Source organism: Callithrix jacchus, chromosome 2, assembly GCF_049354715.1.
Source record: "Callithrix jacchus isolate 240 chromosome 2, calJac240_pri, whole genome shotgun sequence".
Lineage (NCBI taxonomy): Eukaryota > Metazoa > Chordata > Mammalia > Primates > Cebidae > Callithrix > Callithrix jacchus.
Genome location: NC_133503.1, coordinates 12,711,430 through 12,728,793, shown reverse-complemented (window position 1 = coordinate 12,728,793; position 17,364 = coordinate 12,711,430). Strand labels below are relative to the sequence as shown.

The following is a 17,364-nucleotide window of genomic DNA, read 5'->3' as shown; positions in this document are numbered from 1 at the left end:
CAACCGCTCCTGTTGACACCAGCTCACCGGTGACCATGTCTATTCAGGCCAGTTCCTTCCCTCCCACTCCTGAAGGGGCCACCACAACTTCAACTACTCCCTTTAAAGGAAGCACACCATCAACCACCGAGCCTGCCACCAGCACCACACGGGGGGCCCCTACTGAGGCCAGCACCTTGTCAACTTCTCTTGTGGGCACCAGTTCACCAGTGACCACATCTACTCAGGGCATTTCCTCCCCTACCACTTCCGGAGGCGCCACCACATCCTCAACCGCTCCTGGTGGAGGAAGCACGCCATCCACCAATGAGCCTGCCACCAGCACACCTAGGGCCACTACCGAGGCCCGTAGCCCATCAACCGCTCCTGCGGGCACCAGCTCTCTGGTGGCCACAGCTACTCAGCCCAGTTCCTCCCCTATAGCTCCTGGAGATGCCACCACGCTTTCAACGGCTCCCAGTGGAGAAAGCAGACCATCAACCACCGAGCCTGCCACCCCCACAACTGGGGAAACTACTGAGGCCAGCACCCCGTCAATTTCTCTAGCGGGCACCAGCTCATTGGTAAGCACATCTACTCAGGCAGATTTCTTCCCTACCACTCCTGAAGGTGCCAACACCCCTTCATTTGCTCCTGCTGGAGGAAGCACGCCATCAACCCCCGGGCCTGACACTCCCACACCTGGAGCCACTACAAAGGCCGTCACCTTTCCAACCACTGCCGTGCACACCAGCTCACCAATGACCACGTCTACTCAGGCCAGTTCCTCTCCTACTGCTCATGGAGGTGCCACCTCGCCTTCAGCTTCTCCCAGTGCAGGAAGCACGCCATCAATCACCAGGCTTGCCACCAGCACACCTGGGGTCACCACGGAGGCCAGCACCCTGTCAACCACTCCTGTTGACACCAGCTCACCGGTGACCATGTCTACTCAGGCCAGTTCCTTCCCTTTCACTCCTGAAGGGGCCACCACGGCTTCAACTGCTCCCTTTGGAGAAAGCACACCATTAACCACTGAGCCTGCCACCACCACTACACCTGGGGCCACTACTGAGGCCAGCACCTTGTCAACTCCTCCTGCGGGCACCAGTTCACCAGTGCCCACATCTACTCAGGGCAGTTCCTCCCCTACCACTCCTCGAAGCACCACCACGTCTTCAACTGCTCCTGGTGGAGGAAGCACGCCATTAACCACTGAGCCTGCCATCACCACACCTGGGGCTACTACCGAGGCCAGCACCCTGTCAACTGCTCCTGCTGGCACCAGCTCCGTGGTGACCACTTCTGCTCACGCCACTTCCTCCCCTATTGCTCCTGGGGGCATCACAACGTCTTCAGCTGCACCCAGTGGAGGAAGCACGATATCAACAGCTGGACCTGACACCACCACACCTGGGGCCACTACTGAGGCCAGCACCGTGTCAACCCCTCCTGTGAGCACCAGTTCACTGGTGACCATATCTACTCAGGGCATTTCCTCCCCTACTGCTCCTGGAGGCGCCACCACATCCTCAACCGCTCCTGGTAAAGGAAGCACGCCATCCACCAATGAGCCTGCCACCAGCACACCTAGGGCCACTACCGAGGCCCGCACCCCATCAACCGCTCCTGCGGGCACCAGCTCTCTGGTGGCCACGGCTACTCAGCCCAGTTCCTCCCCTATAGCTCCTGGAGATGCCACCACGCTTTCAACGGCTGCCGGTGGAGAAAGCAGACCATCAACCACCGAGCCTGCCACCCCCACAACTGGGGCAACTACTGAGGCCAGCACCCCGTCAATTTCTCTAGCGGGCACCAGCTCACTGGTAACCACGTCTACTCAGGCAGGTTTCTTCCCTACCACTCCTGGAGGCACCAACACGCCTTCAACTGCTCCTGCTGGAGGAAGCACGCCATCAACCACCGGGCCTGACACCCCCACACCTGGGCCCACTACAAAGGCCCGCACCTTTTCAACCACTGCCGTGGGCACCAGCTCACCAATGACCACGTCTACTCAGGCCAGTTCCTCTCCTACTGCTCATGGAGATGCCACCTTGCCTTCAAATTCTCCCAGTGCAGGAAGCACGCCATCAATCACCAGGCTTGCCACCGCCACACCTGGGGTCACTACGGAGGCCAGCACCCTGTCAATTTCTCCTGTTGACACCAGCTCACCGGTGACCATGTCTACTAAGGCCAGTTCCTTCCCTCCCACTCCTGAAGGGGCCACTACAACTTCAACTACTCCCTTTAAAGGAAGCACACCATCAACCACCGAGCCTGCCACCAGCACCACATGGGGGGCCCCTACTGAGGCCAGCACCTTGTCAACTTCTCTTGTGGGCACCAGTTCACCAGTGACCACATCTACTCAGGGCATTTCCTCCCCTACCACTTCCGGAGGCGCCACCACATCCTCAACCGCTCCTGGTGGAGGAAGCACGCCATCCACCAATGAGCCTGCCACCAGCACACCTAGGGCCACTACCGAGGCCCGTAGCCCATCAACCGCTCCTGCGGGCACCAGCTCTCTGGTGGCCACAGCTACTCAGCCCAGTTCCTCCCCTATAGCTCCTGGAGATGCCACCACGCTTTCAACGGCTCCCAGTGGAGAAAGCAGACCATCAACCACCGAGCCTGCCACCCCCACAACTGGGGAAACTACTGAGGCCAGCACCCCGTCAATTTCTCTAGCGGGCACCAGCTCATTGGTAAGCACATCTACTCAGGCAGATTTCTTCCCTACCACTCCTGAAGGTGCCAACACCCCTTCATTTGCTCCTGCTGGAGGAAGCACGCCATCAACCCCCGGGCCTGACACTCCCACACCTGGAGCCACTACAAAGGCCGTCACCTTTCCAACCACTGCCGTGCACACCAGCTCACCAATGATTACGTCTACTCAGGCCAGTTCCTCTCCTACTGCTCATGGAGGTGCCACCTCGCCTTCAGCTTCTCCCAGTGCAGGAAGCACGCCATCAATCACCAGGCTTGCCACCAGCACACCTGGGGTCACCACGGAGGCCAGCACCCTGTCAACCGCTCCTGTTGACACCAGCTCACCGGTGACCATGTCTACTCAGGCCAGTTCCTTCCCTCCCACTCCTGAAGGGGCCACCACGGCTTCAACTGCTCCCTTTGGAGAAAGCACACCATTAACCACCGGGCCTGCCACCACCACTACACCTGGGGCCACTACTGAGGCCAGCACCTTGTCAACCCCTCCTGTGGGCACCAGTTCACCCGTGCCCACATCTACTCAGGGCAGTTCCTCCCCTACCACTCCTCGAAGCTCCATCACATCTTCAACTGCTCCTGGTGGAGGAAGCACGCCATTAACCACTGAGCCTGCCATCACCACACCTGGGGCTACTACCGAGGCCAGCACCCTGTCAACTGCTCCTGCTGGCACCAGCTCCGTGGTGACCACTTCTGCTCACGCCACTTCCTCCCCTATTGCTCCTGGGGGCGTCACCACGTCTTCAGCTGCACCCAGTGAAAGAAGCACGATATCAACAGCTGGGCCTGACACCACCACACCTGGGGCCACTACTGAGGCCAGCACCGTGTCAACCCCTCCTGTGAACACCAGTTCACTGGTGACCATATCTACTCAGGGCATTTCCTCCCCTACTGCTCCTGGAGGAGCCACCACATCCTCAACCGCTCCTGGTGGAGGAAGCACGCCATCCACCAATGAGCCTGCCACCAGCACACCTAGGGCCACTACCGAGGCCCGTAGCCCATCAACCGCTCCTGCGGGCACCAGCTCTCTGGTGGCCTCGTCTACTCTGTCCAGTTCCTCCCCTATAGGTACTGGAGATGCCACCACGCTTTCAACCTCTCCTGTTGGAGGAAGCACACCACCAACCACCAAGCCTGTCACCACCACACCTGGGGCCACTATGGAGGCCAGCACCTTTTCAATCGCTGCTTCAGACACCAGCTCACTGGTGAGCACGTCCACTCAGGGCAGTTCCTCCCCTACCACTCCTGGAAGCACCACCACTTCCTCAACCACTCCCAGTGGAGGAAGCACACCATTCACCACCGGGCCTGCCACCACCACACCTGGGGCCACTACCGAGGCCGGAACCCCTTCAACAGCTCCTGCGGGTACCAGCTCTCTGGTGACCACGTCTGCTCAGGCCAGTTTCTCCCCTGCCATTCCTGGAGATGCCACCACGGTTTCAACCAGTCCCGGTGGAGAGATCACGCCAGCAACCACCAGACCTGCCACCACCACACCTGGGGCCACTACCGAGGCCAGCACCGTTTCAACCACTCCTGCTGGCACCAGCTCAGTGGTGACCACTTCTCCTCATGCCAGTTCCTCCTCTACTGCTCCTGGAGGCGTCACCATGTCTTCAACTGCACCCCGTGGAGGAAGCACAGTATCAACACCTGGGCCTGACACCACCACACCTGGGGCCACTGCTGAGGCCAGCACCACGTCAACCACTTCTGCAGGCACCAGCCTAGAGGTTACCGAGTCTACTCTGGCCAGTTTCTCCCCTACAGCTTCGGAAGGGGCCACCAACCCCTCAAAAGCTCCCGGTGGAGAGAGCACGCCATCAACCAGCAAGCCTGCCACCACCACATCTGGGGCTGCGACCATGACCAGCACCCCATCAACTGCTCCTGTGGGCACCAGCTCACTGGTGACCACATCTACTCAGGTCGGTTCTTCTTCTACTGCTCCTGGAGGCGCCACCTCGCCTTCAACCTCTATGGGTGTAGGAAGCACGGCATCAGAAACTGGGCCTGCCACCACCACACCGGGGGCCACTACCGAGGCCAGCACCCCGTCAACTACTCCTGGGGGCACCAGCTCACTGTTAACCATGACTTCTCAGGGCAGTTTGTCTCCTACTACTCCTGGAGGCGCCACCTTCCCTTCAACCTCTCCCGGTGCAGAGAGCACGCCATCAACCACCGGGCTTGCCACCACCACACGTGGGACCACTACGGATGCCGGTAGCCTGTCAGCCACTCCCGTTGATACCAGCTCACCAGTGACCGTGTCTACTCAGGCCAGTTCCTTCCCTACCACTCCTGGAGGGGCCACCATGGTTTCAACTGCTCCCTTTGGAGGAAGCACACCATCAACCACCAAGCCAGTCACCACCACACCTGAAGCCACTACTGAGGCCAGCACCTTGTCAATTTCTCCTGTGGGCACCAGTTCACCAATGACCACGTCTACTCAGGGCAGTTCCTCTCCTACTGCTACTGGAGGTGCCACCTCGCCTTCAACTTCTCCCAGTGCAGGAAGCACATCATCAATCACCAGGCTTGCCACCACCACACCTGGGGTCACTACGGAGGCCAGCACCCTGTCAACTGCTCCTGTTGACACCAGCTCACCGGTGATCATGTCTACTCAGGGCAGTTCCTTCCCTCCCACTCTTGAAGGGGCCACCACGGCTTCAACTGCTCCCTTTGGAGGAAGCACACTATCAACCACCGAGCCAGTCACCACCACTACACCTGGGGCCACTACTGAGGCCAGCACCCTGTCAACTTCTCCTGCTGGCACCAGCTCAGTGGTGACCACTTCTACTCATACCATTTCCTCCCCTACTGCTCCTGGAGGTGTCACCATGTCTTCAGCTGCGCCCAGTGAAGGAAGCATGATATCAACAGCTGGGCCTGACACCGCCACACCTGGGGCCACTACTGAGGCCAGCACCGTGTCAACCCCTCCTGTGAGCACCAGTTCACTGGTGACCATATCTACTCAGGGCATTTCCTCCCCTACTGCTCCTGGAGGAGCCACCACATCCTCAACCGCTCCTGGTGGAGGAAGCACGCCATCCACCAATGAGCCTGCCACCAGCACACCTAGGGCCACTACTGAGGCCCGTAGCCCATCAACCGCTCCTGCGGGCACCAGCTCTCTGGTGGCCACGGCTACTCAGGCCAGTTCCTCCCCTATAGGTACTGGAGATGCCACCACGCTTTCAACGGCTGGCGGAGGAGAAAGCAGACCATCAACCACCAAGCCTGTCACCACCACACCCGGGGCCACTATGGAGGCCAGCACCTTTTCAATCGCTGCTTCAGAAACCAGCTCACTGGTGAGCACCTCCACTCAGGGCAGTTCCTCCCGTACCACTCCTGGAAGCACCACCACTTCCTCAACCGCTCCCAGTGGAGGAAGCACGCCATTCACCACCGGGCCTGCCACCACCACACCTGGGGCCACTACCGAGGCCAGCACCCCGTCAACCGCTCCTGCTGGTACCAGCTCTCTGGTGAGCACATCTGCTCAGGCCAGTTTCTCCCCTGCCATTCCTGGAGATGCCACCACGATTTCAACCAGTCCCAGTGGAGGAATCATGCCAGCAACCACCAGGCCTGCCACCATTACTCCTGGGGCCACTACTGAGGCCAGCACCCCGTCAATTTCTCTAGCGGGCACCAGCTCACTGATAACCACGTCTACTCAGGCAGGTTTCTTCCCTACCACTCCTGGAGGCACCAACACGCCTTCAACTGCTCCTGCTGGAGGAAGCACGCCATCGACCACCGGGCCTGACACCCCCACACCTGGGCCCACTACAAAGGCCCGCACCTTTTCAACCACTGCCGTGGGCACCAGCTCACCAATGACCACGTCTACTCAGGCCAGTTCCTCTCCTACTGCTCATGGAGATGCCACCTCGCCTTCAAATTCTCCCAGTGCAGGAAGCACGCCATCAATCACCAGGCTTGCCACCGCCACACCTGGGGTCACTACGGAGGCCAGCACCCTGTCAATTGCTCCTGTTGACACCAGCTCACTGGTGACCATGTCTACTAAGGCCAGTTCCTTCCCTCCCACTCCTGAAGGGGCCACTACAACTTCAACTACTCCCTTTAAAGGAAGCACACCATCAACCACCGAGCCTGCCACCAGCACCACATGGGGGGCCCCTACTGAGGCCAGCACCTTGTCAACTTCTCTTGTGGGCACCAGTTCACCAGTGACCACATCTACTCAGGGCATTTCCTCCCCTACCACTTCCGGAGGCGCCACCACATCCTCAACCGCTCCTGGTGGAGGAAGCACGCCATCCACCAATGAGCCTGCCACCAGCACACCTAGGGCCACTACCGAGGCCCGTAGCCCATCAACCGCTCCTGCGGGCACCAGCTCTCTGGTGGCCACAGCTACTCAGCCCAGTTCCTCCCCTATAGCTCCTGGAGATGCCACCACGCTTTCAACGGCTCCCAGTGGAGAAAGCAGACCATCAACCACCGAGCCTGCCACCCCCACAACTGGGGAAACTACTGAGGCCAGCACCCCGTCAATTTCTCTAGCGGGCACCAGCTCATTGGTAAGCACATCTACTCAGGCAGATTTCTTCCCTACCACTCCTGAAGGTGCCAACACCCCTTCATTTGCTCCTGCTGGAGGAAGCACGCCATCAACCCCCGGGCCTGACACTCCCACACCTGGAGCCACTACAAAGGCCGTCACCTTTCCAACCACTGCCGTGCACACCAGCTCACCAATGATTACGTCTACTCAGGCCAGTTCCTCTCCTACTGCTCATGGAGGTGCCACCTCGCCTTCAGCTTCTCCCAGTGCAGGAAGCACGCCATCAATCACCAGGCTTGCCACCAGCACACCTGGGGTCACCACGGAGGCCAGCACCCTGTCAACCGCTCCTGTTGACACCAGCTCACCGGTGACCATGTCTACTCAGGCCAGTTCCTTCCCTCCCACTCCTGAAGGGGCCACCACGGCTTCAACTGCTCCCTTTGGAGAAAGCACACCATTAACCACCGGGCCTGCCACCACCACTACACCTGGGGCCACTACTGAGGCCAGCACCCTGTCAACCCCTCCTGCGGGCACCAGTTCACCCGTGCCCACATCTACTCAGGGCAGTTCCTCCCCTACCACTCCTCGAAGCACCACCACGTCTTCAACTGCTCCTGGTGGAGGAAGCACGCCATTAACCACTGAGCCTGCCATCACCACACCTGGGGCTACTACCGAGGCCAGCACCCTGTCAACTGCTCCTGCTGGCACCAGCTCCGTGGTGACCACTTCTGCTCACGCCACTTCCTCCCCTATTGCTCCTGGGGGCGTCACCACGTCTTCAGCTGCACCCAGTGAAAGAAGCACGATATCAACAGCTGGGCCTGACACCACCACACCTGGGGCCACTACTGAGGCCAGCACCGTGTCAACCCCTCCTGTGAACACCAGTTCACTGGTGACCATATCTACTCAGGGCATTTCCTCCCCTACTGCTCCTGGAGGAGCCACCACATCCTCAACCGCTCCTGGTGGAGGAAGCACGCCATCCACCAATGAGCCTGCCACCAGCACACCTAGGGCCACTACCGAGGCCCGTAGCCCATCAACCGCTCCTGCGGGCACCAGCTCTCTGGTGGCCTCGTCTACTCTGTCCAGTTCCTCCCCTATAGGTACTGGAGATGCCACCACGCTTTCAACCTCTCCTGTTGGAGGAAGCACACCACCAACCACCAAGCCTGTCACCACCACACCTGGGGCCACTATGGAGGCCAGCACCTTTTCAATCGCTGCTTCAGACACCAGCTCACTGGTGAGCACGTCCACTCAGGGCAGTTCCTCCCCTACCACTCCTGGAAGCACCACCACTTCCTCAACCACTCCCAGTGGAGGAAGCACACCATTCACCACCGGGCCTGCCACCACCACACCTGGGGCCACTACCGAGGCCGGCACCCCTTCAACAGCTCCTGCGGGTACCAGCTCTCTGGTGACCACGTCTGCTCAGGCCAGTTTCTCCCCTGCCATTCCTGGAGATGCCACCACGGTTTCAACCAGTCCCGGTGGAGAGATCACGCCAGCAACCACCAGACCTGCCACCACCACACCTGGGGCCACTACCGAGGCCAGCACCGTTTCAACCACCCCTGCTGGCACCAGCTCAGTGGTGACCACTTCTCCTCATGCCAGTTCCTCCTCTACTGCTCCTGGAGGCGTCACCATGTCTTCAACTGCACCCCGTGGAGGAAGCACAGTATCAACACCTGGGCCTGACACCACCACACCTGGGGCCACTGCTGAGGCCAGCACCACGTCAACCACTTCTGCAGGCACCAGCCTAGAGGTTACCGAGTCTACTCTGGCCAGTTTCTCCCCTACAGCTTCGGAAGGGGCCACCAACCCCTCAAAAGCTCCCGGTGGAGAGAGCACGCCATCAACCAGCAAGCCTGCCACCACCACATCTGGGGCTGCGACCATGACCAGCACCCCATCAACTGCTCCTGTGGGCACCAGCTCACTGGTGACCACATCTACTCAGGTCGGTTCTTCTTCTACTGCTCCTGGAGGCGCCACCTCGCCTTCAACCTCTATGGGTGTAGGAAGCACGGCATCAGAAACTGGGCCTGCCACCACCACACCGGGGGCCACTACCGAGGCCAGCACCCCGTCAACTACTCCTGGGGGCACCAGCTCACTGTTAACCATGACTTCTCAGGGCAGTTTGTCTCCTACTACTCCTGGAGGCGCCACCTTCCCTTCAACCTCTCCCGGTGCAGAGAGCACGCCATCAACCACCGGGCTTGCCACCACCACACGTGGGACCACTACGGATGCCGGTAGCCTGTCAGCCACTCCCGTTGATACCAGCTCACCAGTGACCGTGTCTACTCAGGCCAGTTCCTTCCCTACCACTCCTGGAGGGGCCACCATGGTTTCAACTGCTCCCTTTGGAGGAAGCACACCATCAACCACCAAGCCAGTCACCACCACACCTGAAGCCACTACTGAGGCCAGCACCTTGTCAATTTCTCCTGTGGGCACCAGTTCACCAATGACCACGTCTACTCAGGGCAGTTCCTCTCCTACTGCTACTGGAGGTGCCACCTCGCCTTCAACTTCTCCCAGTGCAGGAAGCACATCATCAATCACCAGGCTTGCCACCACCACACCTGGGGTCACTACGGAGGCCAGCACCCTGTCAACTGCTCCTGTTGACACCAGCTCACCGGTGACCATGTCTACTCAGGGCAGTTCCTTCCCTCCCACTCTTGAAGGGGCCACCACGGCTTCAACTGCTCCCTTTGGAGGAAGCACACTATCAACCACCGAGCCAGTCACCACCACCACACCTGGGGCCACTACTGAGGCCAGCACCCTGTCAACTTCTCCTGCTGGCACCAGCTCAGTGGTGACCACTTCTACTCATACCATTTCCTCCCCTACTGCTCCTGGAGGTGTCACCATGTCTTCAGCTGCGCCCAGTGAAGGAAGCATGATATCAACAGCTGGGCCTGACACCGCCACACCTGGGGCCACTACTGAGGCCAGCACCGTGTCAACCCCTCCTGTGAGCACCAGTTCACTGGTGACCATATCTACTCAGGGCATTTCCTCCCCTACTGCTCCTGGAGGAGCCACCACATCCTCAACCGCTCCTGGTGGAGGAAGCACGCCATCCACCAATGAGCCTGCCACCAGCACACCTAGGGCCACTACCGAGGCCCGTAGCCCATCAACCGCTCCTGCGGGCACCAGCTCTCTGGTGGCCACGGCTACTCAGGCCAGTTCCTCCCCTATAGGTACTGGAGATGCCACCACACTTTCAACGGCTGGCGGAGGAGAAAGCAGACCATCAACCACCAAGCCTGTCACCACCACACCCGGGGCCACTATGGAGGCCAGCACCTTTTCAATCGCTGCTTCAGAAACCAGCTCACTGGTGAGCACCTCCACTCAGGGCAGTTCCTCCCGTACCACTCCTGGAAGCACCACCACTTCCTCAACCGCTCCCAGTGGAGGAAGCACGCCATTCACCACCGGGCCTGCCACCACCACACCTGGGGCCACTACCGAGGCCAGCACCCCGTCAACCGCTCCTGCTGGTACCAGCTCTCTGGTGAGCACATCTGCTCAGGCCAGTTTCTCCCCTGCCATTCCTGGAGATGCCACCACGATTTCAACCAGTCCCAGTGGAGGAATCATGCCAGCAACCACCAGGCCTGCCACCATTACTCCTGGGGCCACTACTGAGGCCAGCACCCCGTCAATTTCTCTAGCGGGCACCAGCTCACTGATAACCACGTCTACTCAGGCAGGTTTCTTCCCTACCACTCCTGGAGGCACCAACACGCCTTCAACTGCTCCTGCTGGAGGAAGCACGCCATCGACCACCGGGCCTGACACCCCCACACCTGGGCCCACTACAAAGGCCCGCACCTTTTCAACCACTGCCGTGGGCACCAGCTCACCAATGACCACGTCTACTCAGGCCAGTTCCTCTCCTACTGCTCATGGAGATGCCACCTCGCCTTCAAATTCTCCCAGTGCAGGAAGCACGCCATCAATCACCAGGCTTGCCACCGCCACACCTGGGGTCACTACGGAGGCCAGCACCCTGTCAATTGCTCCTGTTGACACCAGCTCACTGGTGACCATGTCTACTAAGGCCAGTTCCTTCCCTCCCACTCCTGAAGGGGCCACTACAACTTCAACTACTCCCTTTAAAGGAAGCACACCATCAACCACCGAGCCTGCCACCAGCACCACATGGGGGGCCCCTACTGAGGCCAGCACCTTGTCAACTTCTCTTGTGGGCACCAGTTCACCAGTGACCACATCTACTCAGGGCATTTCCTCCCCTACCACTTCCGGAGGCGCCACCACATCCTCAACCGCTCCTGGTGGAGGAAGCACGCCATCCACCAATGAGCCTGCCACCAGCACACCTAGGGCCACTACCGAGGCCCGTAGCCCATCAACCGCTCCTGCGGGCACCAGCTCTCTGGTGGCCACAGCTACTCAGCCCAGTTCCTCCCCTATAGCTCCTGGAGATGCCACCACGCTTTCAACGGCTCCCAGTGGAGAAAGCAGACCATCAACCACCGAGCCTGCCACCCCCACAACTGGGGAAACTACTGAGGCCAGCACCCCGTCAATTTCTCTAGCGGGCACCAGCTCATTGGTAAGCACATCTACTCAGGCAGATTTCTTCCCTACCACTCCTGAAGGTGCCAACACCCCTTCATTTGCTCCTGCTGGAGGAAGCACGCCATCAACCCCCGGGCCTGACACTCCCACACCTGGAGCCACTACAAAGGCCGTCACCTTTCCAACCACTGCCGTGCACACCAGCTCACCAATGATTACGTCTACTCAGGCCAGTTCCTCTCCTACTGCTCATGGAGGTGCCACCTCGCCTTCAGCTTCTCCCAGTGCAGGAAGCACGCCATCAATCACCAGGCTTGCCACCAGCACACCTGGGGTCACCACGGAGGCCAGCACCCTGTCAACCGCTCCTGTTGACACCAGCTCACCGGTGACCATGTCTACTCAGGCCAGTTCCTTCCCTCCCACTCCTGAAGGGGCCACCACGGCTTCAACTGCTCTCTTTGGAGAAAGCACACCATTAACCACCGAGCCTGCCACCACCACTACACCTGGGGCCACTACTGAGGCCAGCACCCTGTCAACCCCTCCTGCGGGCACCAGTTCACCCGTGCCCACATCTACTCAGGGCAGTTCCTCCCCTACCACTCCTCGAAGCACCACCACGTCTTCAACTGCTCCTGGTGGAGGAAGCACGCCATTAACCACTGAGCCTGCCATCACCACACCTGGGGCTACTACCGAGGCCAGCACCCTGTCAACTGCTCCTGCTGGCACCAGCTCCGTGGTGACCACTTCTGCTCACGCCACTTCCTCCCCTATTGCTCCTGGGGGCGTCACCACGTCTTCAGCTGCACCCAGTGAAAGAAGCACGATATCAACAGCTGGGCCTGACACCACCACACCTGGGGCCACTACTGAGGCCAGCACCGTGTCAACCCCTCCTGTGAACACCAGTTCACTGGTGACCATATCTACTCAGGGCATTTCCTCCCCTACTGCTCCTGGAGGAGCCACCACATCCTCAACCGCTCCTGGTGGAGGAAGCACGCCATCCACCAATGAGCCTGCCACCAGCACACCTAGGGCCACTACCGAGGCCCGTAGCCCATCAACCGCTCCTGCGGGCACCAGCTCTCTGGTGGCCTCGTCTACTCTGTCCAGTTCCTCCCCTATAGGTACTGGAGATGCCACCACGCTTTCAACCTCTCCTGTTGGAGGAAGCACACCACCAACCACCAAGCCTGTCACCACCACACCTGGGGCCACTATGGAGGCCAGCACCTTTTCAATCGCTGCTTCAGACACCAGCTCACTGGTGAGCACGTCCACTCAGGGCAGTTCCTCCCCTACCACTCCTGGAAGCACCACCACTTCCTCAACCACTCCCAGTGGAGGAAGCACACCATTCACCACCGGGCCTGCCACCACCACACCTGGGGCCACTACCGAGGCCGGCACCCCTTCAACAGCTCCTGCGGGTACCAGCTCTCTGGTGACCACGTCTGCTCAGGCCAGTTTCTCCCCTGCCATTCCTGGAGATGCCACCACGGTTTCAACCAGTCCCGGTGGAGAGATCACGCCAGCAACCACCAGACCTGCCACCACCACACCTGGGGCCACTACCGAGGCCAGCACCGTTTCAACCACCCCTGCTGGCACCAGCTCAGTGGTGACCACTTCTCCTCATGCCAGTTCCTCCTCTACTGCTCCTGGAGGCGTCACCATGTCTTCAACTGCACCCCGTGGAGGAAGCACAGTATCAACACCTGGGCCTGACACCACCACACCTGGGGCCACTGCTGAGGCCAGCACCACGTCAACCACTTCTGCAGGCACCAGCCTAGAGGTTACCGAGTCTACTCTGGCCAGTTTCTCCCCTACAGCTTCGGAAGGGGCCACCAACCCCTCAAAAGCTCCCGGTGGAGAGAGCACGCCATCAACCAGCAAGCCTGCCACCACATCTGGGGCTGCGACCATGACCAGCACCCCATCAACTGCTCCAGTGGGCACCAGCTCACTGGTGACCACATCTACTCAGGTCGGTTCTTCTTCTACTGCTCCTGGAGGCGCCACCTCGCCTTCAACCTCTATGGGTGTAGGAAGCACGGCATCAGAAACTGGGCCTGCCACCACCACACCGGGGGCCACTACCGAGGCCAGCACCCCGTCAACTACTCCTGGGGGCACCAGCTCACTGTTAACCATGACTTCTCAGGGCAGTTTGTCTCCTACTACTCCTGGAGGCGCCACCTTCCCTTCAACCTCTCCCGGTGCAGAGAGCACGCCATCAACCACCGGGCTTGCCACCACCACACGTGGGACCACTACGGATGCCGGTAGCCTGTCAGCCACTCCCGTTGATACCAGCTCACCAGTGACCGTGTCTACTCAGGCCAGTTCCTTCCCTACCACTCCTGGAGGGGCCACCATGGTTTCAACTGCTCCCTTTGGAGGAAGCACACCATCAACCACCAAGCCAGTCACCACCACACCTGAAGCCACTACTGAGGCCAGCACCTTGTCAATTTCTCCTGTGGGCACCAGTTCACCAATGACCACGTCTACTCAGGGCAGTTCCTCTCCTACTGCTACTGGAGGTGCCACCTCGCCTTCAACTTCTCCCAGTGCAGGAAGCACATCATCAATCACCAGGCTTGCCACCACCACACCTGGGGTCACTACGGAGGCCAGCACCCTGTCAACTGCTCCTGTTGACACCAGCTCACCGGTGACCATGTCTACTCAGGGCAGTTCCTTCCCTCCCACTCTTGAAGGGGCCACCACGGCTTCAACTGCTCCCTTTGGAGGAAGCACACTATCAACCACCGAGCCAGTCACCACCACTACACCTGGGGCCACTACTGAGGCCAGCACCCTGTCAACTTCTCCTGCTGGCACCAGCTCAGTGGTGACCACTTCTACTCATGCCATTTCCTCCCCTACTGCTCCTGGAGGTGTCACCATGTCTTCAGCTGCGCCCAGTGAAGGAAGCATGATATCAACAGCTGGGCCTGACACCGCCACACCTGGGGCCACTACTGAGGCCAGCACCGTGTCAACCCCTCCTGTGAGCACCAGTTCACTGGTGACCATATCTACTCAGGGCATTTCCTCCACTACTGCTCCTGGAGGAGCCACCACATCCTCAACCGCTCCTGGTGGAGGAAGCATGCCATCCACCAATGAGCCTGCCACCAGCACACCTAGGGCCACTACTGAGGCCCGTACCCCATCAACCGCTCCTGCGGGCACCAGCTCTCTGGTGGCCACGGCTACTCAGGCCAGTTCCTCCCCTATAGGTCCTGGAGATGCCACCACGCTTTCAACGGCTGGCGGAGGAGAAAGCAGACCATCAACCACCAAGCCTGTCACCACCACACCCGGGGCCACTATGGAGGCCAGCACCTTTTCAATCGCTGCTTCAGACACCAGCTCACCTGTGATCACGTCCACTCAGGGCAGTTCCTCCCGTACCACTCCTGGAAGCACCACCACTTCCTCAACCGCTCCCAGTGGAGGAAGCACGCCATTCACCACCGGGCCTGCCACCACCACACCTGGGGCCACTACCGAGGCCAGCACCCCGTCAACCGCTCCTGCTGGTACCAGCTCTCTGGTGAGCACATCTGCTCAGGCCAGTTTCTCCCCTGCCATTCCTGGAGATGCCACCACGATTTCAACCAGTCCCAGTGGAGGAATCATGCCAGCAACCACCAGGCCTGCCACCATTACTACTGGGGCCACTACCGAGGCCAGCACCGTTTCAACCACTCCTGCTGGCACCAGCTCAGTGGTGACTACTTCTCCTCATGCCAGTTCCTCCTCTACACCTGGAGGTGTCACCATGTCGTTAACTGCACCCAGTGGAGGAAGCACAGCATCAACCCCTGGGCCTGACACCACCACACCTGGGGCCACTGTTGAGGCCAGCACCATGTCAACCACTTCTGCAGGCACCAGGTCAGTGGTTACCACGTCTACTCTGACCAGTTCCTCCCCTACGGTTTCTGGAGGGGCTACCGACCCTTCAAAAGCTCCCAGTGGAGAGAGCACGCCATCAACCAGCAAGCCTGCCACCACCACATCTGGGGCTGCGACCATGACCAGCACCCCATCAACTGCTCCTGTGGGCACCAGCTCTCTGGTGGCCACCTCTACTCAGGCCAGTTCCTCCCCTATAGCTCTTGGAGATGCCACCACGCTTTCAACCGCTCCCAGCAGAGAAAGCACACCATCAACCACCGAGCCTGCCACCACCACACCTGGGGCCACTACTGAGGCCAGCACCTTGTCAGCTTCTTCTGTGGGCACCAGTTCACCAGTGACCACATCTATTCAGGGCATTTCCTCCCCTACCACTCCTGGAGCCGCCACCACATCCTCAACCACTCCTGGTGGAGGAAGCACGCCATCCACCAATGAGCCTGCCACCACCACACCTGGGGCCACTACCGAGGCCATCACCCTGTCAACTGCTCCTGCGGGCACCAGCTCTCTGGTGGCCACCTCTACTCAGGCCAGTTCCTCCCCTATAGCTCCTGGAGATGCCACCACGCTTTCAACGGCTCCCGATGGAGAAAGCAGACCATCAACCACCGAGCCTGCCACCCCCACAACTGGGGCCACTACTGAAGCCAGCACCTTGTCAATTTCTCTAGCGGGCACCAGCTCACTGGTAACCACGTCTACTCAGGCAGGTTTCTTCCCTACCACTCCTGAAGGTGCCAACACGCTTTCAAAAACTCCCGGTGGAGAGAGCACGCCATCAACCAGCAAGGCTGCCACCACCACATCTGGGGCCGCTACTGTGACCAGCACCTCGTCAGCCCCTTTTCTGGGCACCAGCTCCCCGGTGACCATGGATACCCAGGCCAGTTCATCTTCTATAAGTGTAGATGGCACCACCATGCCTATGTCTACTCTGAGTGAAGGAAGCACTCTCAGCACCGCCCATGTGACCAGTTCTGGGGCTCGCACACATTCAAGCCCTCCTGTTGACACCCGCACCTCTGTGACCACTTCTACCAAAGCCAGTTCATCTCCTACCACTCTGGAGGGCACCACCATTCCTACTACGAAGGACTTTACAACAAATGCAGTGAGTACTGCTGCTACCCTCACGTATGTGACCGTGTCTACTGCCCCCAGCACACCCAGCACAGCCAGCAGAGGCTCCACTACCTCTACATCGACTCTTTCTGCAGCCAGTACGGCTCTCACCTCTATTCCCATCATCACGCGTTCCGTGACCCCTCTGTCAGAATCCAGCGTGCCGTCAACAATACCTTCTCGCCCCGTCCCACCTGTGTTTCCTCCTGGTCACTCCAGTACACCTTCAACCATGTCTGCCTCCCCGACGCCTGTGACCACTGACGCTGTCACTACCATGACCACCAGGACACATCCCAGTACACGGATCACTTCCTCCCCCACGGTGACCACCACCACCACCGTCCCCAGGACTACTTCCACAATTAATAGCACCGCCACCTCAACTCCTGCTGTGCCAACAACCACAACAC

At 59.7% G+C, this 17,364-nt stretch overlaps 1 protein-coding gene across 2 annotated transcripts in view; it reads left to right on the top strand.

Moving 5' to 3' along the window:
* The window catches only part of LOC100391166 (uncharacterized), a 51,518-nt gene that overhangs the window by 19,269 nt on the left and 14,885 nt on the right, over window positions 1-17,364 (top strand). For both annotated transcript variants that reach the window (XM_078355773.1, XM_078355766.1), the window contains exon 2: window positions 1-17,364. This exon is cut by the window's left edge. In XM_078355773.1, coding sequence (XP_078211899.1) covers window positions 1-17,364 — 17,364 coding nt within the window.